Source organism: Schistocerca nitens, chromosome 2 (assembly GCF_023898315.1).
Source record: "Schistocerca nitens isolate TAMUIC-IGC-003100 chromosome 2, iqSchNite1.1, whole genome shotgun sequence".
Lineage (NCBI taxonomy): Eukaryota > Metazoa > Arthropoda > Insecta > Orthoptera > Acrididae > Schistocerca > Schistocerca nitens.
This window is the reverse complement of record NC_064615.1, coordinates 932,689,837-932,712,616: the sequence shown is the minus strand read 5'-3', so window position 1 is coordinate 932,712,616 and position 22,780 is coordinate 932,689,837. Positions and strand designations below refer to the sequence as shown.

Below are 22,780 nucleotides of genomic sequence, written 5' to 3'. Positions count from 1 at the left end.
CTTCACACTGGTGAGGCTTCATTTACTCATCAAGGCCATTTCTATATTCACAATTCACATATTTGCATACATATGAATCCATGTACTCAGCTCATGCTCATCAACACAATTCAGTGTTAATGTGTGGGTGAGTATTCTCGGCGATGGGTTGATTAGACCGCATATTCTTCCATTCCACCTCAACAGATGGAGATCGCATCTTTATGGAAGATGTATTGCCAGAACTGCTGGGGAATGCACCTCTGATTGATAAACAATGGATGTAATTCAAGGATGATGGGGTGCCAGCCCATTTCAGAATTGGTGTGAGGAATCGTCTGAGAGCCATCTTCAGGATTCAATAGATCTGTCTAGGTGGCCATGTGTGTCTGGAGTTCTTCCTCTGAGGCATATAAAGCAGCTGGTGTATGGAACTGTTGTGGAAACAGAAGAAGACCTTGTCACCAGAACTGCTGGTACCATTGTGGACATGCCAGGAATCTTTGAACAAGTAAGACAACCAATAGCCCCAAAATATACTGCATGTATATAGATGGGCCAATGGTTGCACATTAGAGCAGTTCCTGCAATTACCACTGCTGTAATCAGCATTCTGCACTACCATCTGTGTAAATCACCCCTAGTATCAGAAGTTGCCTTCCATCAGGGACCATATGCATCACAACTAAATATCTGTTTTGATGCTCTCTACTCCTGTATTACCTGGAATGAACAGTTTCGGAACACCCTGTATAGCATGCTTAATATGCCTGCATATGTCGATACTTTGAGCTACCAATTCTTACTGCGTTACTTTAACAACTGCAATATCACTGTGAGACGATCCTTGGATGAAATACAAATGAAAGCATCAAGGATTTTTTCGAATGGGCAGTATGCATTAAATTAACATTGAACATAAAGAAAACATATGATACGCAATTCAGTATAAAGAGGGAAAACAATTCTATCTCGTTAAGTATAGCTGATAAATTGTTTAACAAACACAAAATTTTTGGGGATGAACACTGATAGTCAATGAACATGTAACATGCAATGAACACCACAAATATCCTGGAAAAAATAATATCATCAGCCCGTTATGTTCTCAGGATTTTTTTATTAGTTTGTACCAGCTGATGTCATGTGGTGGCAAACTATGACTAGGTACATACAATTCTTAGCTAAGCGATTCTTTTCTGGAGATTGAAGGCACAAAACATGAACACAACACTTTTTAAACTGCTGGAAAGAGCTGTAAGAATAATAATGGAAAATCCAGGGTGGAATGTAACATTATCATTGGTAGTCGACCTCATTGTAACATGAACCATATGAGATTATGTACCAATCAGTGGTGCACTTCAGGGAAAATATAATAAAGTATTTCGCTAATAGTTCTATACATAATTACAGAACAAGAACCAGTTTGGACTGAACTTATACCAAGAAAAAACAAAACAATCAACTCAAAACAAGCATCTTCTAACAGGGACTAAAACTATACACATCACAAAAAGTTTTGCATCGTCCCGGTTCCCAGAACTCGGGAAGATAGACATTGACTGTGGATACTGTATCACAGACACAGTCCCTCTGACTGTTCAGCGATGTCACTAAACCTGCCCAAAGATGTAAACAACCACGCAGGAGCAGCGCCTATTAGACGGAGGGGGTGCGTCAGCTGATCAGATTCAGTCATTCCACCAAGGAGGTACACGACTTGTGTTGTCTGTAGTTCAACCATGCCTAGACGGTCATTACAGTGGTTCAATCGCATCTGCATTGTTACTTTGTGAACCAAACCGACATTGTTCAGATATGGAGGAGATACAGAGAGGTACAAACTGTCAATGACATGCATCGCTCAGGCTGCCAAGGGCTACTAATGCAGTGGATGACCACTACCTACGGATTATGGCTCGGAGGAACCCTGACAGCAATGCCACCACATTGAATACTGCTTTTTGTGCAGCCACAGGATGTTGTGTTACTACCCAAACTGTCTGAAGTAGGCTGCATGATGCACAATTTCACTCCTGACATTCATGGCGAGGTCCATCCTTGCAACCACAACACCACGCAGCACAGTAGAGAGGGCCGAACAACATGACGAATGGATTGCTCAGAGTTGGCATCACATTCTCTTCACCGACGAGTGTCACATCGCCTTCAACCAGACAATAGTTGGATACGTGTTTGGAGGCAACCCGGTCAGGCTGAATGCCTTAGACACACTGTCCAGTGAGTGTATCAAGGTGGAGGTTCCCTGCTGTTTTGGGGTGGCATTATGTGGGGCCGACGTACACCACTGGTGGTCATGGAATGGCTATACAATATGTGAATGCCATCGTCCAACTGATAGTGCAACCATATCGGCAGTATATTGGCGAGGCATTCGTCTTCATGGACAACAATTCACACCCCCATCGTGCACATCTTGTGAATAACTTCCTCCAGGATAACGACATCGCTCGATTAGAGTGGCCAGCATGTTCTCCAGACATGAACCGCATCGAAAATGCCTGGGATAGATTGAAAAGGGCTGTTTATGGACGATGTGACCCACCAACCACTCTGAGGGATCTACAGCAAATCGCCGTTGAGGAGTGGGAAAATCTGGGCCAACAGTGCCTTGATGAACTTATGGATAGTATGCCACAACGAATGCCACAATGAATAAAAGCATGCATCAATGAAAGAGAACATGCTACTGGGTACTAGAGGTACTGGTGTGTACAGCAATCTGGACCACCACCTCTGAAAGTTTCACTGTATGGTGGTACCATACAGTGGAATGTGTGGTTTTCATGAGCAATAAAAAGGGCAGAAATTATGTTTATGTTGATCTCTATTCCAGTTTTCTGTACAGGTTCCGAAACTCTTGGAACTGAGGTGATGCAAAACTTTTTTTTATGTGTGTATATAATAAACTTCCCACAAAAACAAAAAATACAGATAAAGGGGGATTATTCAGTACAAGTTGTCAGTTTTGACCAGTGACATTGATGGGCTAAGCTACAGATCAGTATCACCACAACAAGGCTCTTTTGCTCTCACATCCACTGGATTCACCATCTCACAACCAAACTGTCAGCCTCCAACCTCAGCAGACCTTGGGCAAAGCCACGGAACTGTCACCACAGCCAAGATTTTGTTACTTTCACATTTCTTAGTTTTGCCAACTAACAACCAAACTGTGTAAAATTTGCACCAAAAGGTGATGTCACGGTAGCTTCGCTTGCTAAAGCCGACAATTAATACTGAATATTCCTCTTGACCTAGAAAGATTACTAAAACACATCTATCTAAGAAAGGCAACTATAAAATTCTTCACGAGTAGTGCATACTACACAATTAAAGGGTACTAAGTGGATTCAGAGTAGTGAGTAAGCCTTGTAATTGAAAGGGTAACTACAACACACTGTTGCACTTCGATACATTATTAAGACTTATTGCTTTCACAAGGAACTCAAACGTAAAAGTCTGAAGTGCATGATACTACGGTCTCATCATTCTCCTGAGTTCAACATCTCATTCATCAGGAGAAGGTAGACTGAGGAGCACAGCTGAATGTTTGTGTGCATGAAGTTAGTTTTCTGCACAGACTGGAGTTAACACAGTGCACCATCTTCAAACGCATTATTTACCAGCACGTGAGCTTAGTGTGTTTGGTGATGTAGAACAGAACTGTGTTTTTTAAGTTACCTGAAACAAATTGTGCATAAATCAATTAACACTGCACAATAGGGACCAACCAAACCAGGCAGTGCAGCTGTTAAGACTTATACGGGACGGAGGAGTTTCTCTATATGGCCACCCTGATTTGGATTTTCCACAGTTTTCCTAAATCACTTCAGCAAATGCTGGAATAGTCCCCTAATCATGGCCACAACCCAATGCCTCTCCTATCTTCATAAAGCATGTTATGTATTCTGTATATTTTGAGTTATTAATTTGCTCTGTATACCCACACATTTCTTACATTTTGGATGACAAAGGTAAATAATAAAATAAATATAACACTCACCTCTGCTTTCAACGGCTTGTTTTGCCACAGCAGATTTACAATCCACTCTTCACTTCTGCTGCATGGCATCCTTTGCTGTTCAAATGTTTCATCTGTAGGCCTAATCATTTCAGTGGCTGAAAATATAGTTACACAACTCCATTATTTACAAAATAAACGGTTCAATCTGAAAGACCTTTTATAGTCCTTTTGACTGTATTATATGGTCTACAGCAATTACAAGAAACATAACGTTTTAAACAACGACTTTCACAAAGCAATGAAACTGAGATGGCAATTTTCAACATTTCTCCAGCACAACTTAGTGGTTGCAGCCTGAATATTTACATAACAATAACAGCCAAGGTTGTTACAATGATTGCACTCTATTCAATATATAAAATGTTTTACAGCCAACATTACACAGCAACAAACTGTACATGCAACGTTGTCAATGTATCCATGTAAAGATAGCAATGGTAATAAGAGACTGGAATTTGAATAGCTTTCAAAGAGGAAAGTAACATGAGGAAAAACATATACAAATTTCATAGTGTCCAAAATTTAAATCAGGGCTCATCTGACTTGTCATTAAATTGGAACCATCAATAGTTGCTTGGGAGGGGGCCCTCCTCGCAGGAGAAGTAGCACACTGGAGTCAACACTGCATTCACAATGGCTACTACAACGCAGTATTGCTACAGCACATTGTATTGTTAACAGCTAAGGTTGGCGACAATTGGAAACAATCCTTAACATCCGAAAGTCATTCTACATCCACAGATTCTCTGCTCCTGCAAAAATGCCAAGTTATATTTTGCCTACAGCAATTTTGTTTCTTTTAACTATGCCCACATGGAGGAAGGACTATGTTTGAATTTTTAGTTAATTAGGGAGCACAGATCACTCTGAAAAGTGAAGGTGAAGATGCAAACAACACTTATACAAAAAGGAATACAGCTCTAAAAGACTGTTATTCAGAGAAACTTTCTAGTAACATTCTCCCATTGAGAAAGACCTAAATTAGGCCGACAAAGTCATACGTTTAGGAGTCTTCAGCTACAAATTAGTCTCATGTTATTACACAAACTAATTCTCCGTCATAAAGTTGGGCACAAAAAATAGTTTTATAAACACACAGAAATTGTGAAGCCCTTTTGTAATTGTTTGCAGTTGATGACTAATAAGTGAGAAAGGACCTGAAAACTTTGAAGATGTATTTGTGAAATACAGACAACAAGGCTGTATATGTAACAGTCTACTGTTCAACAGAAAAGTATTCCGAAACAATTTTGATAAATTTAAAATTTGTTCTTATTTTTTGGTACATATTAGTCTACATATGGAGACCCACTTGACACAGTTGCCAAACGTAGAACTTTTACCCTTATTTCTGAGTGGAGAACTTACGACACAGTGGAGAGCGAAATATCCTTGTTGAAATTAATTGGTACATCAGTCGCGTGGGGAATGATCACATAGAGCGACCGACTGCATACGCCGGCTCGTTTATTTGGGCCTTTAAACGTCTTTTAAATTTCTGTCTTACAGTGGGAAGTTTCAAGTTTTCTTTGCCTCTGGAGACGCGGCTTTGACCTGCAGAAGCGGCTAATAACACATCACAGCGGTTACATTAGTTTATACGCAACAGTAAAAGTTTGAAGGAACACTGGCTTCTCAATCAAAACAGGGATGCATTAAAAATGGGATACACAGATTAATAGAAGTACAGTTTTTCGGTTGCTTCGGTATGGCAAATTTCGGGCTAACTGAAGGCTGCGATATCGCTTCGCAACTTAGACTGTGGAGATCACATATTTCATAGTTGGTTTCATTTGACTGGTGAGTATTTACGACGCAAGACCAATTTTGTTGATTTAATCCGTGCACATAGTATTATACAAATGTATTGGAGTCTTCTGGAAGACTAATTCGGGACCAATGACCATTGATGTTCGGTCCTTTTTTATTTGAAGGTTCCTGCACAATGGCAGGTACTTCTGGAAAGCTGACACTGGATTTCTCTGCAGAATTAATAATAAACTGCAGAGGTGCTATGTGCCTCTCCAGTGCCTCAAGTCCTGAACTGGACTTAACACTCTGCACCATTTCTGACAGTTTTGCCACTAAAGATGCTTTTCTGTCCTCCAAATCACTTGCGTCAACTGTCTTTTTAGACCGTGCTGGACTAGACAACTGCTGCACAAGTGCAGCTGCTTCAGCACATGGAATAATAGCGGCTGCTTCACTATTTGTCCTGAACTTTGAGTAATAGTTTCCATTTGTTTAATAACTCGACATACCAAATGAACATGTTACACATGTTCCACAAAATGCTGGAGTCCGCACAAGTGCAACTGAACGCATGTATACAATGGTCACAGTCCTTGCACCGTGAACCACAACTGCACGAGTCTTAAGTTTTTTACTACTAGTTTTTCAGAGAGAGGCAATGAGTCGTTGTGATGCACCCTCAGAACTGAGAGCTTCTTTGTCAGTTTACCTCTGTAGATGGCTATGAGGCGATCACGCATCCTACAATTGAGGAATCTCATAAGGGCATGGATCCCTTTATCTAAACGCTTTGCTTTCTTCCCTTTCAAATATATATGTTTCAAATTTCTGTGTAGATTTTCCAAAGCCATATTTGTTGATTCCTGCATTCAGTCGGTCAATACGCCCTCCGATCGGGCTGACTTAAAAATTTCTCAAAATATACAGCAGAGCTGTGAGTTTCCCTCTCTGAGCGTAATTCCTCTCTCAGATTGTGTCTCATAATTTCGGAAGTTCTACTTTCTCTTTCGAACATTAACATTTTAATTCTCTTGTATGTTGCAATCTGATTTTCCTGGTCTTCGATTTTGTTAATATGCTGCCTCCACACTCTGTCGACGTGCCAGGAGCAGTACAGCTTACTAGCTCCGGGACCACACACAGCAATCTAAGCATTGAAAAAACAATCGTCCATGTCAGACATGAACCACTTCGTGTTTATGGATTCCTCACTTGATGCACTTACTATGGTGCGAAAATAAATTCGCATGGCTACTGTGTCTCCCCTGCTAGATATCATGAGGGCACATGGAAAGCCTTCCCGTAAATCGTCCAACACTACTAAAGTATACAGCTGGAAATTGTAGCTGTTTGTACCACGTGTACCGTCAACGCAAATCACATCGTTGCCGTACTTTTTCAGTAACTCAATTTGACTGTCATTTGACAAAATCAAACAAAAATCATTTTTGTCAAGCTGAGGGAACTCTTGCAGTACGTTGCCTTGTGGCTTATACAACTTAACAAAATTTGGTTTCTATATGTGTCACCCATTAATCTACACTAATGCAGTCTTCGCTATTCCTAAATTTTGAAGTCTACATTTCCATGGGAAAACCATGTTGCAAAAAATGTTCTGGAGCACCCTTCTTATCGATTTTCCACTCACAAACTGGGCATGTATATTTGCAAGTTTCGTTCTCATGGACCTTAACATGCATGTTTAAATTATGTGAATCACGAAAACTTTGCAAACACACAACACACTGGTAACGAGATGGTGTTTCGTGAACCAATTAGACATGGGACGCACGTGCTTGAAGGCTGGTAAAACTCTTTATCACATACTCATCTAGTCATCTATCGTTTGATCCTGTAGTTGAGCCTGACCCGAGACACCTGGACTCGCTAAGGATCATGGTAGCTTGATGCTAGAGCCATCCATCGGTAAGATCACTGCGAAAACAGAAACGACAAGGCGTTTTGCACCGTCTCCACCGCGTCGTTCCAGCTCAAGCGACGAATGGAAAGTTAGTCTCCTCTCCTGACATCTGCTGGCAATTCGTGTCAACAGGCATGAGTAGCATATTCCTGCCGTTCGATGTCAGCACAAGTACAAAATCGTGCTTTTCATTTTCTTCCGAAAGGAAATAATGAAACAAATGTTTATTGTTAGCAATTAAGTCGCATGTACCTCAAAAACGTTTCTACAAACCTTATAGTGTACATAATTCTTCGCGAACTCTAAAGAAATTGAAGTTAAGCTCGTAGTATAAGTAGATATTACAAGCTATAATTTATCATCCGACACAAAACGCGATGTTATTGCCAAAACTGGAAATACATCCGAAAATTTTTGGATGGCGTGGGTTAATAAGCGACCCACGCTGTAAGTATTGACAACTTGCAATGTATTAACAGGGGAACGATAAACTGCGATTCCGAGATATGTTAGTGGAGGGAACCTCCCCATCGCACCCCCCTCAGATTTAGTTATAAGTTGGCACAGTGGATAGGCCTTGAAAAACTGAACACAGATCAATCGAGAAAACAGGAAGAAGTTGTGTGGAACAATGAAAAAAATAAGCAAAATGTACAAACGGAGTAGTCCATGTGCAAGATAGTCAACATCAAGGATAGTCAGAGCTCAGGAGCGCCGTGGTCCCGTGGTTAGCGGAACGACAGGTCCTTGGTTCAGGCCTTCCCTCGAGTGAAAAGTTTACTTTCTTTATTTTCGCAAAGTTATGATCTGTCCGTTCGTTCGTTGACATCTCTGTTCACTATAATAAGTTTAGTGTCTGTATTTTGCGACCGCACCGCAAAACCGTGTGATTAGTAGACGAAAGGACGTACCTCTCCATCGGGAACATCTCACGTATTTAATGCACTCTCGTCCAAAGTAGCGAACAGTCAACTGCCAGCCAGGGAGCCTCATTAGCAGGAATACTGTCTCTTCCGTGCGCTGTAGTCGACTGACGTCGTGTGTTTCGATGTTCGTTTAGGTGTAGCGTCCCCATACTACGGCGCAGTTACCTCGCATCGGTTGGACAGATAATAATTGTCTGAAAACAAAAAAATAAACTTTTCACTCGAGTGAAGACTTGAACCATGGACCTCTCGTTCTGCAGCTGCTCACTCTAACCACAGGACCACGGTGCTCCTCAGCTTACACTATCTTTTATGTTGCCTATCTTGCACATGGACTACTCCGTTTGTATATTTTGCTTATTTTTTTTTCATAGTTCCACACAACTTCTTCCTATTTTCTCGGTTGACCTGTGTTCAGTTTTTCAAGGCCTATCCACTGTGCCAACTTATAACTAAATCTGAGGGGGGTGCGATGGGGAGGTTCCCTTGTAAGCGTCTCCACTACAGCGTATATGATGTTACTAGATACACACGGCAAAACACAAGTAAATACGTATAAATGAGAGAACCGCGGGAATGGGGATTTTAGGGAGGGGACAAGCTAAATATAACAGTAAAAAAACACCACGAGTCCAAAACACACAAAATGACGAACAAAAAAAAAAATAATAATAAATTACAAAATCTACAGGAATCGGACACTTCCCTTGACCTATACAGGTCAACCGCAGCTGATGATATCAAAACACCAATGTCTACAGCAAAAACTATGGAAATTGAAATCAGACATTTCCCTTCACCACAGCTGATGATACCAAAACACCAATACCTATATATAAAACCGAAAATTGTAATCGGTCATTTTCCTTGACCTATATAGGTCAACCATAACTATTGATACGAAAATACAACTACGAAAACAGGACCAAAACCACAACACCTCATAAATTCAGAAGTCAAACATCCCTACGTAAATTAAAACACATTCGATACACAATAAACACACGAAACATTACAACTCGAGAAAAATAGACCCCAAAAAACAATTACTTACCACCAACAAATTTCGGCGCTGCAAAGTAGGTCGGTCATCACACACACACACACACACACACACACACACACACACAGAGAGAGAGAGAGAGAGAGAGAGAGAGAGAGAGAGATAGGGCGCCATCAAACACAACAAGACGACATCTACAAACGTATCGGAATCAGACGCTTCCATTGATCGATGCTACTTTCCGGTAACTGTCATTAGGCGCAAGTAAGAAATGAACTGTCAATGCAACCGAGAAATATGTCCTCCCTGTATAGGCGAGTGTTTATGAGGGCCTAATGTAACGTTTCAGTAACCCAATTGACAAAAAGTTACCATTACTAATATTTTCAACAGTTCTTCCTCATATACGAAAGATACGCATGACCACAGACCAAATTCCGTCTCAAGAAAACAGTCAGTATTAAGTATGTTTTACTTATGTTCTTCCTTTGGCTTTAGTTTTATATTAAAGGAGTTAGTGTGAAAATATTGATAGTGTGATGTTAAGAATCGTAACACAAATACCACGCAGTACCATAGGAGTTCACATTTAGAATAAGGATTCTAACCGTGTTGTTATGTTTATAGATATCTGAACCACATTGTCAGTCACTCGATACAGCAGTAATTAAAAACATGACAGCAGAACTGGAAAAATTGACACAGTGTCTTTACACCGTCTTCGTCAGAAGTAAGGTTAGTTTCTAAGTTTGTGAATGAATGAAGGGGCATCGTTTATGCAGTGTGAAGCCTTCCCCCGCCCCCCCCCCCCCCCCCCACTGCTTTCATTACCAGAAGTATTACCAGTTGTATAATGCTAATACTATTGCTAGTAATTAGTAGCAGTATAAAAGTTTAATAATCCTCATGATTTCCCAGACGCAGTTCCCTTTTCGATTACTGATTGCTCAATGTACCCATATCGTGAAGATTCAAAATGACCCTTGATGAATCCGCAGCGTAAAAGAGTCATAGTTGATACCAACATGTGTGAAAAATAAGTATTGGTACAGTGTGTCATTGAAGTCATTATATGATTTGAAAGCGATGGTACATTAATGTGAATTACACTGTGAGTGAATCACGAAAATTACATTTTGACCTTTCATCCCATACCCTAAAATTTTCTAGCGCGTATTTAGTGATAAAGATTTGCTAGAGTGTGATACTGATCCATCCATCCCTCCCATCTTGAATGTTGGTTGTGATGACAGACTGACCCGTAGCATAGCCAAAGGTCTAGTTTAGGTTGGAAGGTTACGTATTTTAAGGTTGATGATGTGCAAGTGAAAACAGTGATCTTACAGTTACAAATTGACATTGGGAATAGTACTAATGCAATATTTGAAAATACAGACTAAAGTTTAACTGCGTATTGTATTGTTGAAAAAAATATCAATCTTGTGAATACACTTGTTAAACATTTGTTACAAATTACATAGTAGACACCAGATTGCATCATCTGTAGTTTATGCATGATATGTTGTTGTTGTGGTCTTCAGTCCTGAGACTGGTTTGATGCAGCTCTCCATGCTACTCTATCTTGTGCAAGCTTCTTCATCTCACAGTACCTACCGCAACCTACATCCTTCTGAATCTGCTTAGTGTATTCATCTCTTGGTCTCCCTCTACGATTTTTACCCTCCACGCTGCCCTCCAATGCTAAATTTGTGATCCCTTGATGCCTCAGAATATGCCCTACCAACCGTTCCCTTCTTCTTGTCAAGTTGTGCCACAAACTCCTCTTCTCCCCTATTCTATTCAATACCTCCTCATTAGTTATGTGATCTATCCATCTTATCTTCAGCATTCTTCTGTAGCAGCACATTTCAAAAGCTTCTATTCTCTTCTTGTCCAAACTATTTATCGTCCATGTTTCACTTCCATACATGGCTGCACTCCATACAAATACTTTCAGTAATGTCTTCCTGACACTTTAATCTATACTCGATGTTAACAAATTTCTCTTCTTCAGAAATGCTTTCCTTGCCATTGCCAGTCTACATTTTATATCCTCTCTACTTCGACCATCATCAGTTATTTTGCTCCCCAAATAGCAAAACTCCTTTGGTACTTCAAGTGTCTCATTTCGTAACCTAATTCCCTCAGCATCACTTGACTTAATTCGACTACATTCCATTATCCTCGTTTTGCTTTTGTTGATGTTCATCTAATATCCTCCTTTCAAGATACTATCCATTCCGTTCAACTGCTCTTTCAAGTCCTTTGCTGTTTCTGACAGAATTACAATGTCATCGGCGAGCCTCAAAGTTTTTATTTCTTCTCCATGGATTTTAATGCCTACTCCGAATTTTTCTTTTGTTTCCTTTAATGCTTGCTCAATATACGGATTGAATAACATCGGGGAGAGACTGCAACCCTGTCTCACTCCCTTCCCAACCACTGCTTCCTTTCATGTCCCTCGACTCTGTAACATTATGTGATTACCTTATCATTTTAAATCATTCACTAATCGAGCAGTCGCTCGGCAACAGCTACAGTCAGCAAATAATGTTGCGAGAATGTAGAAGGTGAACGACGTGTGATGTAACTTGTTTATTGTCGAAGCGCCGTCAGAGATGCAGTGAGTTATTGACTTTGAAAACCGCGGCGCGAAAAGCGGACAGAAGAAGAACACTTTTACACATTTTTTGGATGTACGAGATATTCTCGATGAACAGTTACTCATTCTTCTCTTGTCTTTGTAACTTGTGTCGGACGCGCATGTCTTGCCGCCGTATTATTATCGTTAAAAATAATATTATTTTAGTGTAAAGTAAAAGTGCAATACTAAAAGTGCAATACTGCATAGCAGTAGATTTATTGTGTGACGTGTATGTGAAAACGTCAAAGGAATTATTTTTATTACGAGAAGAGAAGTGCCAGTCAAAACGGCATCCATGTTAAATCTTTCATTGCAGTGTAAGTTCATCTATTAATTGCCATAAATTCAGATTTAAATGGAATTGGTGTAGGGACTATTTATTTAATATAGAATCTATGTCTCACTCCTTCATGAAGTTATTTAATTTTCTTTATGTTTCTGCCAAATAGAGAGTTCAGTCACGAATTCTTTCGTCGAAATCGGACGGAAGTTGTATGCGGCGAAATATTTTCTCCGCGACGTATTCTACTGGTAAATGCTTGATAAACTACGGTCCCTTAGGAAATTCATGTTGAGCTATCCAAAAATAATTATATTTTGAATAGGCATTTACTCTCTCCTCTGCAATGCAACTTCCGACTTATCAGACGATCCAACAAGAAACAGCCGCACACGGTCGGCGTTCGCAAATATATTTCCACCGCTGATTATAGCTATATGTTACAGCACAAAAGTAAACATATTGTTATAATTAGCGACTACGAACGGGGACATTTATAACTGTATGTTTATGTATACACATTACGTAAACATATCGTTATAATTGGCGCCCGAACAGGGACGCGAATTTAAAAAAAAAAAAAAAAAACTGAAAGGAATAAAAATTTATATAAGATACGCATTGTGGGAATATTCATAAAGAATTGTAGCTAATTTTGTGCTTTTTATTTGTTATATGGCATCAAATACCATCCAATAAAATTTCCATTGAGCGAAAGAAACGAGATATTCAGAGTAAATTACCAAAGAGAGATTTTTTCTTTTGGAACCGAATTTGTGCGAAAATGTAGTTGCAACGCCCGAGGCAGTCATAAGCAACGTAAGTTAAAATTTCGTTAGCCGTAGCCAAGCTTCCTTAATTTCAGCCGACATTAATCAATTTGTGACGATCTTTATTAGTTGCAGTAAAATTTGCTTTGAATTCAGTAGATTGGTAATTTCTTTAAGTATTGTTTAAATTCCATTGTTGTGCATTGGATATCACTTGTTTTCAAATGTCCGCTGCCTGTTCACGCAGCTGACCAGCCTTAATTTTCATTTATTTTAACCAGTGTGCAGCCATACTTTCTTTTCGGTCCAGAATAGTCTCTTGTTCTCGTGACGTGCAACTCGCGACATTCCGATCTTGTGACGTAGCAGTGACAACCGACTCGCAGCTGACGGCCGTAGCTCAAACGAACTTCATTGACTTACTGTTTGTAAATAAGTGAGCTATGGCAGACGATAAAATGTCATCGCTAGATTCAAATGAACAGAACGAAACGAGTGAAGTGTCGCGTCGCTTACGGTCCCGCAGGATAATTAGTAGGGCTGAGACACCAACCGAAACAATTGTAGAAAGTGAAGTGGGAAATCTTATGAACTTTGATGCCTCACACCATAATGTTACATGTACTGAACTAGACAACGCCAGCATAGTTTCTGCCACTAGTACTCGTAGCCATATACCGGTTACAAGGGAGGCAGGTGAAAGCAATTCAGGGGTAGTGACAGACGATGTATTCAAACAACTACTGAGTCAAATAAGTCAAATGATGCAGGACGGAAATCGCCAAATGAAAGACGAAAATAGACAAATGTTAGCCTCGCTTGAAGATAAACTTTCTACAGTAAGCGAAGAAATAAAAACTGTTAGAGAAAACGTAGCCAAAGAAGTAGGAAAGCAAGTTAAGGATGCTGTTTCTCAAATGCAGAGTGGAATAATTTTCGAACTGAATGACACTTTAGCTACCATGCAAAGCGAGACAGCTGACATCCGAAACGCAACCAAGAATCTTGACTCCACCGTAACCACGGTTAATCAGAGATTAGACAGAGTAACTACGCAGGTAAAAAAACTAACAGAGGGAATGTCAAATTTGACTCTGGAAACATACGAAAGTAAAGGAGAGGCTAGATAGTCATGAGAGAGAATTTAGAGAAAAGTATGAGAACTGGATTGCTGGAAAGGACAAATTTGTCGAAGATAAAATTAACACAGACGTAGTAGAGACTGTGAAAGCAACCACTCTTTGTATCTTGTCAGCTCCTGGAAGCTCCGGAGATACCGTAATGTCTGAACTCGGTAGCATTAGGCGTACCCTTCAGCAAGAATTACCAAATTGGAAGCAAGAGGTAACGGAACAGCTAAATAACCTGAAGGCACAAGTGAGTAGTAGTTCCCGAATACAGAGACCGAATTATCCTAACTCTTTAGCCTCAGAGGAAGAAGATGAATTATTTTGGCAATTCCGAATACCTGTTGTATCTAATGAACACACTTCACCACCACATATTCCAGTTAGTCACCGAAACCAAGAATCTGACTCAGTAGTAAAAATGATGAAGGAAGAAAGCATGATCAAGCATCGAGTTTTTCAAACCTTTAACCGGGAAAAACGAAATATCCACCCAATTGTTTTTCTTCGTGGATTCTCTGACATTTTTCCAAACTCGTGGACTGATAGACAGCGTATCCAATTTGTTACCGGATATATAGGTGGCGAATCGGCAATATGGGGAACCGAAATGGTTGATAAGTGTCGAACGTATGATGAATTTGAGCACTGTTTCCTCAGCAAATTTTGGAGCGAAGGTGTTCAGAAGTGCCTTCGTAAAGAAGTCTATAATGCAGAACAATTTGACCCCAGGAATAGTAGCCTGAGAAAGTACTTCGAAAAATATCTTGGCAAAATCAGGTATTGGGATAACCCTATCAATAGTAAAGATGTAATTATGATTCTCAAGTCTAAATTACCCATATCGAATCGTGAAAAGCTGATAGCCGTACCAGATGATATCCAGATACCTTTCTGTCGATATTACATTCCCTAGACCTGATCTATGAGGACATGAGAGCTAACAAACCGCGGAATACTCCGCACAATTCTTGGCCACAACATTACCGCACAATTCTTGGCCACAACATTACGAGAGTAACGGCTATGAAAAGCCAGGGAACGGTTACAAAAATAGTAACGATTGGCAAAACGGAAAGAAAGGCAATGGGTATCCGCACAAAAGGAATAGACATAATCAACACAACCGATTCAATCCCGTGTATAACACGACTGGTAACCAGTACGGCAATCAACCGTACAAGCAGAAGTTTGGAAATGGTTTCAGTCAACAAGGTTGGCAACAGCAGAGCGGATCGCAATGGAATGCACCGTACTCGCGCAGCCAACACTCAAATTACGGGCAGCAACAAACAGCTGATAACGCCCACTCATACCAATACAACTCCGCGTCTAGTAAAAATCAAGAGCAGGGAATGTACAGAAACACATTACGTAAACATATCGTTATAACTCTTATAACTGCCATCTGGTTTCTGTACAAATTGTAAATAGCCTTTCGCTCCCTGTATTTCACCCCTGCCACCTTCAGAATTTAAAAGAGAGTTTTCCAGTCAACATTGTCAAAAGCTTTCTTTAAGTCTACAAATGCTAGAAACTTAGGTTTGCCTTTCCTTAATCTTTCTTCTAAGATAAGGTGTAAGGTCAGTATTGCCTCACATGTTCCAACATTTCTACGGAATCCAAACTGATCTCCCCCGAGGTCGACTTCTACCAGTTTTTCCATTCGTCTGTAAAGAATTCGCGTTAGTATTTTGCAGCTCTGACTTATTAAACTGATAGTTCGGTAATTTTCACATGTGTCAACACCAGCTTTCTTTGGGATTGGAATTATTATATTCTTCTTGAAGTCTGAGGATATTTCGCCTGTTTCATACATCTTGCTCACCAGATGGTAGAGTTTTGTCATGACTGGCTCTCCCAAGGCCGTCAGTAGTTCCAATGGAATGTTGTCTACTCCGGGGGCCTTGTTTCGACTCAGGTCTTTCAGTGCTCTGTCAAACTCTTCACGCAGTATTGTATCTCCCATTTCATCTTCATCTACATCCTCTTCCATTTCCATAATATTGTTCTCAAGTACATCGCCCTTGTATAGACCCTCTATATACTCCTTCCACCTTTCTGCTTTCCCTTCTTTGCTTAGAACTGGGTTTCCATCTGAGCTCTCGATATTCATGCAAGTGGTTCTCTTATCTCCAAAGGTCTCTCTTATTTTCCTGTAGGCAGTATCTATCTTACCCCTAGTGAGATAAGCCTCTACATCTTTACATTTGTCCTCTAGCCATCCCCGCTTAGCCATTTTGCACTTCCTGTCGATCTCATTTTTGAGACGTTTCTATTCCTTTTTGCCAACTGCATTTACTGCATTTTTATATTTTCTCCTTTCATCAATTAAATTCAATATATCTTCTGTTACCCAAGGATTTCTACTAGCCCTCGTCTTTTTACCTACTTGATCCTCTCTGCTGCCTTCACTACTTCATCCCTCAAAGCTACCCATTCTTCTTCTACTGTATTTCTTTCCCCCATTCTTGTCAGTTGTTCCCTTATGCTCTCCCTGAAACTCTGTACAATCTCTGGTTTAGTCAGTTTATCCAGGTCCCATCTCCTTAAATTCCCACCTTTTTGCAGTTTCTTCAGTTTTAATCTACATGCATGATATACGTGTGTAATATGCATCAAATTACTCATCGCAGCCTTATCCATTATCTGTTTTTGAAATTACACTGCAGGTTTCGCTTTTATGATGAAGAGTGTGTTTCAATATGTCACTAAAATTCCAGGCTATGCTATAGGTCTCTCCATTAGTACAAAGTTTTTTTTTCCTTTACTGTAATTTCATTCCCCTGCCCCATGGGCAGGGGAGGGCTGGCAGCAGCACAGCCCACTGCTCTTCAGCCAAACGATTTTACAATGTACGTGAAAGGGGAACACTTGCAAAAAAAGGGGGTGATAAAAGGGGGACATAAAAAACACAGCAAATGGAGAATATGGAAGTTAAAATAGACATTAATACGGGTACATGCACAGGGGGGACAGTTAAAAAGTCGACATTAAGTTAAAAGAAAAAATGGTTCAAATGGCTCTGAGCACTATGGGACTCAACTGCTGAGGTCATAACTCCCCTAGAACTTAGAACTACTTAAACCTAACTAACCTAAGGACAACACACACATCCATGCCCGAGGCAGGATTCGAACCTGCGACCGTAGCGGTCCCGCGGTTCCAGACTGTAGCGCCAGAGCCGCTCGGCCACCAGCGGCCGGCAGTTAAAAGAACACAGCTAGCAATTCATTGTGCACTTGAAATCACTGGAGTCAAACACAAGTTATAAGTCGACCACAGTATAAAAATCACACAGAGCGAGACACTTAAAAAACAAAACCACTGGAAATGACAGAACACTCACAACGAATAAAAGCTGCAGGTAGGGACCTGCTGAGGGACTGGAAGTTGGAGAGGAGGTCAAAAGAGGGGAGGGGGGTCAGGAGGAAGAGGAAAAAGGGGGGGACAGGAGGCGCACCAAAAGACAGGAGACAGGCAGGGTGGAAGATGAAGAGGGAAGACAAGGCAGAAGGGAGTGCAGAGACACTGAAGGGTACCATGGGAGAGGGAGGGGGTGTAGGAGGGGGAAAGCCGCTCAGAAGGGAGGGGGAGGAGAGGGAGTCCTGAGGAGGAGGCAAGAGGAAGGTGTGGTTAGAGTTGTTAGGAGGGGTAGACATCAGGGCGAAGTTTATCATCCGTGAGGGGTAGGTGCTGGAAACTGTGTTGGGAAAGGAAGCGGAGGATGTGATGTGGAGATGCAGAGAGGGTAGAACACAATGGAAAAGGCGCAGCAACAGGCTGGGGTGGAGAGGAAGTGGTAACACCAGGGGGTGGGGGGTTTCGAGTCGGCAGACAATATACAGGGTGCGGATGTGTTCAAGAAAATGGAGGAGGTGGGGAAAGGGCATGAGGTCACAGAGGATGCATGTGGAGGATGGAAGGCAGATACAGAAGGCGAGGAGGAGTGCATGGCATTCGAGGATTTGGAGGGCTTTATAGAACCTGGGAGGGGCGGAAATCTAAACAACACTGGCATAACAAAGGATGGGGCGGATCAAGAATTTGTAGGTGTGAAGAATGGTGGAAGGATGCAGTCCCCATGTCTGTCCAGACAGGTGTTTCAGGAGGCGTAGTCTGTTGTGAGCTTTGTGTTGGACTGTAAGGAGGTGGGGAGTGCAGGTGAGGTGGTGGTCGAGGATGAGGCCAAGGTATTTAAGGGTAGGAGTGAGGTGGATAGGATGGCCATAAATGGGTAGGTAGCAATCATGGAGATGAAAGGAGCAGGTGGTGCAGCCTGTGATGATCGCCTGGGTTTTGGAGGGGATGAAACGAAGGAACCACTGGTTGCACCAAGTGGTGAACTGGTCAAGGTGGGTTTGGAGGATACATTGGGACCATTGAAGGGTAGGATAAAGGGCTAGGAAGACGGTGTCATCAGCAAATTGGAGGAGACGAACAGGCAGGGGAGGTTTGGACATATCAGCAGTGTACAGGAGATAGAGGAGAGGGGAAAGGACGGAGCCTTGGGGCACACCGGCAGAGGGATGGAAGGTATGGTGGATAGTTACATAGGAGGGACGACGGGAGGGAAAGGAAGCGACAAGACGGACGAAATTGATAGGGAGAGCATAGGTCTGGAGTTTGAAGAGAAGCCCAGGATGCCGGACGCGGGGGTAGGCGTTCTGGAGGTCAAGGGAAACAAAGATAGTGGAGCGATTGGAGTTAAGTTGGAAGGAAAGAAGATTGGTAAGGTTAAGGTGCTGGTCGTCAGCTGAGAAGGAAGGCCGGAAGCCACACTGGGTGAGGGGAAGGACGTGGTGCTGGTTAAGATGGCAGTGATTAGTACAAATCTTCATTCGGCCTTCACATTCCTCAGCTGCATCACTTCTCAACTGAGTATAAAATTTTTCTCAGAGAAAATTAGCTTCTTGGTTCATTTCTTCGACCACAAGCACACAATACATCCATATCGTGAAACACAAGGTTCTTACAATGAAGTGCGGACCTAGAATAAGAGATGGCACACAGCACTTAATGTTAACTGCGCTTTTTAGTTGCCACATGCGATTTATAGCTGCGACTTATCACGGAAATCGCAGTTACACTCGATAGCGTGTCGCAAAGAAAAACAGTAGTACGAACTTAGGCCGTCAGACGGTACACGGCGTTGACTGTTAACTGGCAACTGCGCTTTTTAGTAGCTACTTGCGACTTGTCACTGAAATCGTAGCTAGACAAAAGGTTCACGGTAAGTAGTACGAAATGAGGCTGACGGATGGCACACGGCGTTGAGGTACCTTCACACCGAAAAACCAACTCCAACAAACAAAAACATTAAACTGTCGTGAGTTTGACAAACTTGCAACTGCTGTGAGGTTGGCAAATTTACAACCGTTGACAACTATTGAAAAATGGTGACAACAGTTTCAAACTCTTGTAAACACTAGTTCCGTGTTTTTATTTCTTGTCCCAGAAAAGCAATGGAAATGGATTCTGACAGTGAAGATTTGCCATTTGTTATGGTGGGAGATGATGCTTTTGCTCTTTTCAGAGTACATGATGAAACCACATGCAGGATGGCAAGAGAGAGGCAGCCAGGGAAAGACTGTTTAATTACCAAATATGTCGTGCTAGAAGAATTGTGAAGAATCTTTTTGGAAATTGTAAGCATTTTTTCGGTGTCTTAGAACAACTATTCTCTTAAGTCCTGAAAAAGCAACATTAGTGACTTCTGCAACTGTGTCTTTGCACAGTTTTCTTAGAAGAAATAAAGAAAGTGTCACAGTTTACTCACCACCTGGCAGTTTTGATATGGAAGATCCAGAAACAGACAGGGTTTCAGATGGCAGTTGGAAGATGCCTCCGCAAAATAAATGTCTTAAGAGAAAGGGAGGCAACGCAGGAAGAACTGAAAAGAGTATATGGGATGAATTTGCAATCTGCTTTGTATCGGATGTTGGTAAAGTGAAATGACACGAGAAATATGAATAAATAAATATCCAGTGAAAAGATAATGTAATTAAAAACTCCCAAACAAAGCCCTTACAGATTTAGTTATTAACAATGTAAGCCATTAATTTGCAAACTACTTTGTATCAGACATTGGCAAAATGATACGATAAGAGAAATAAATTGCCGGTGAAAATACAACTGAATTACAAAATTTCCGACCAAATGTCTCACAGCTCGTTACGCTAATGAATGACATTTTACTTACGATTGTAAATATTTTTCTCCCTGGCTTGTTCACGCGTTCCAAATATTTCATATGCTCGTAAAATATCCATTTCGGAACGTATATCTCAGTTGTCCCAGACACACTTTTAGTTTTGACCATTTATGCTCACGATTGTACTGTGTTTTCAGATTTGTCCATTTCCTTTCACTCTCCACAAGCGGTACACTAATCTTATGCGAAACTTCTTTTAACAAATCTTTCCTTTTATATCTGTACATGCAGAATCAGAAGGGTCCTACAGAGGTTTCTTCATTTCAGTTTCTAACAAAAGCTGAATTGTTGGATATGTTGACATTGGTGAGGTGCCATTGTCGAAAGAAACACAGCAGACGAAGAAAGAAACACAGCAGATGACACGGCAAATGCGCATGCGAAAGTCACGCACCTCTGCAGTATTTTTGCTCACTGACCATAAACTACAAACTCGAGTCAAACTTCGAGTTGAAAACAGTTGTCAACCGAGTTTGCTGGAGTTGGTTTTCAGTGTGAAGGTACCTGAGCTTTTTATTTGCTACTTGCGACTTGTCAATGCAATCGCGGCTAGACAACAGGTTCACAGGAAGAAGTACGAAATTCGACGAACATAGCACACGGTGTTGAACGTTAAAGACTTCTTGTGTGACTGAAACCGCATCTAGATTCTGTAAAGTTGTTATTGTGATGTGTGTGACTTCTCAATCGCTGTGATTTATAACAGATACGCGATTTCTTGTTCACCACTACATCCAACTGTTCCTAACCAAACGAAACTGCACAATCTAACGTTTCGAAACGCTGCTTTTCCAAACAAAGATACAGTTCGTGTTTTGTAGTCGTGTAGGCCTACACATTATATCATCTTGGAGGTCTACTGTATAAATATTGCCATATAAACACAAATGAGTTGCGAGAGTGCCAATTATATCCCAGAAAGTATGAAACTTTCAGTCAGGTGTGTTGGCAGTTTCGTATTTCTTGCACCAAATGCGCTGCTTTCGTTTCACGTGACTTTCATATTTTCCAATTAGCTGAGGACAGACGTTTATATGTTTGACATAACATATTTTGACAATCTCGTTTTCCTGTATTCTATTGCGAATTTTGAAAGGTTTTAGCAGTGACAGTCAGTATGTGTTCTTGAAAAGGCATATCATGAGAGATAATTTATTGAAATAGCATTCTGGGAAGCGAGGCACTGAATTAAGAAATTATGCCCATAATGTCTGCAGTACTTTACCCATCATTTACTTAGTGGCTTGTTAATAACATAACAATAGGGACACGTATCTGTTTGCACCATTTTGTCAGCATGAATTGTAGCTAAAAATGTGCTTTTTAAAAATTCTTTCTACTGGCTGTAGCCAGAAGCTATGGATTCTTGTAAACTTGGAATCAAATTACAGAAAATTTAGGTATCAGCCCAGTGGTCCTAATTCAGTCACATTTGCTACACTGCATAATAACATGGACCAGAGAACAAATATGCATACCGGGTGATCAAAAAGTCAGTATAAATTTGAAAACTTAATAAACCACGGAATAATGTACATAGAGAGGTAAAAATTGACACACGTACTTGGAATGACATGGGGTTTTATTAGAACAAAAAAAAAACAAAGTTCACAAAATGTCCGACAGATGGCGTCATTTGGTGATGATCGTGTGCTCAGCCGCCACTTTCGTCATGCTTGGCCTCCCAGGTCCCCAGACCTCAGTCCGTGCGATTATTGGCTTTGGGGTTACCTGAAGTCGCAAGTGTATCGTGATCGACCGAAATCTCTAGGGATGCTGAAAGACAACATCCGACGCCAATGCCTCACCTTAATTCCGGACATGCTTTACAGTGCTGTTCACAACATTAATCCTCGACTGCAGCTATTGCTGAGGAATGATGGTGGACATATTGAGCATTTCCTGTAAAGAACATCATCTTTGCTTTGTCTTACTTTGTTATGCTAATTATTGCTATTCTGATCAGATAAAGCGCTATCCGTCGGCCATTTTTTTGAACTTTTGTATTTTTTTGATTCTAATAAAACCCCATGTCATTCCAAGCATGTGTGTCAATTTGTACCTCTACATCTACATTATTCCGTGATTTATTCAGTTGTCAAATTTATACTGA

At 41.0% G+C, this 22,780-nt stretch overlaps 1 protein-coding gene across 1 annotated transcript in view; it reads right to left on the bottom strand.

The window, feature by feature from the left end:
- Positions 1-22,780, bottom strand: part of LOC126235457 (uncharacterized) — a 121,376-nt gene that overhangs the window by 23,225 nt on the left and 75,371 nt on the right. Inside the window, exon 2 of the mRNA XM_049944180.1 lies at positions 4,010-4,125. Coding sequence (XP_049800137.1) covers positions 4,010-4,117 — 108 coding nt within the window. The 5' untranslated portion in view covers positions 4,118-4,125. The remainder of the gene's footprint in view (positions 1-4,009; positions 4,126-22,780) is intronic.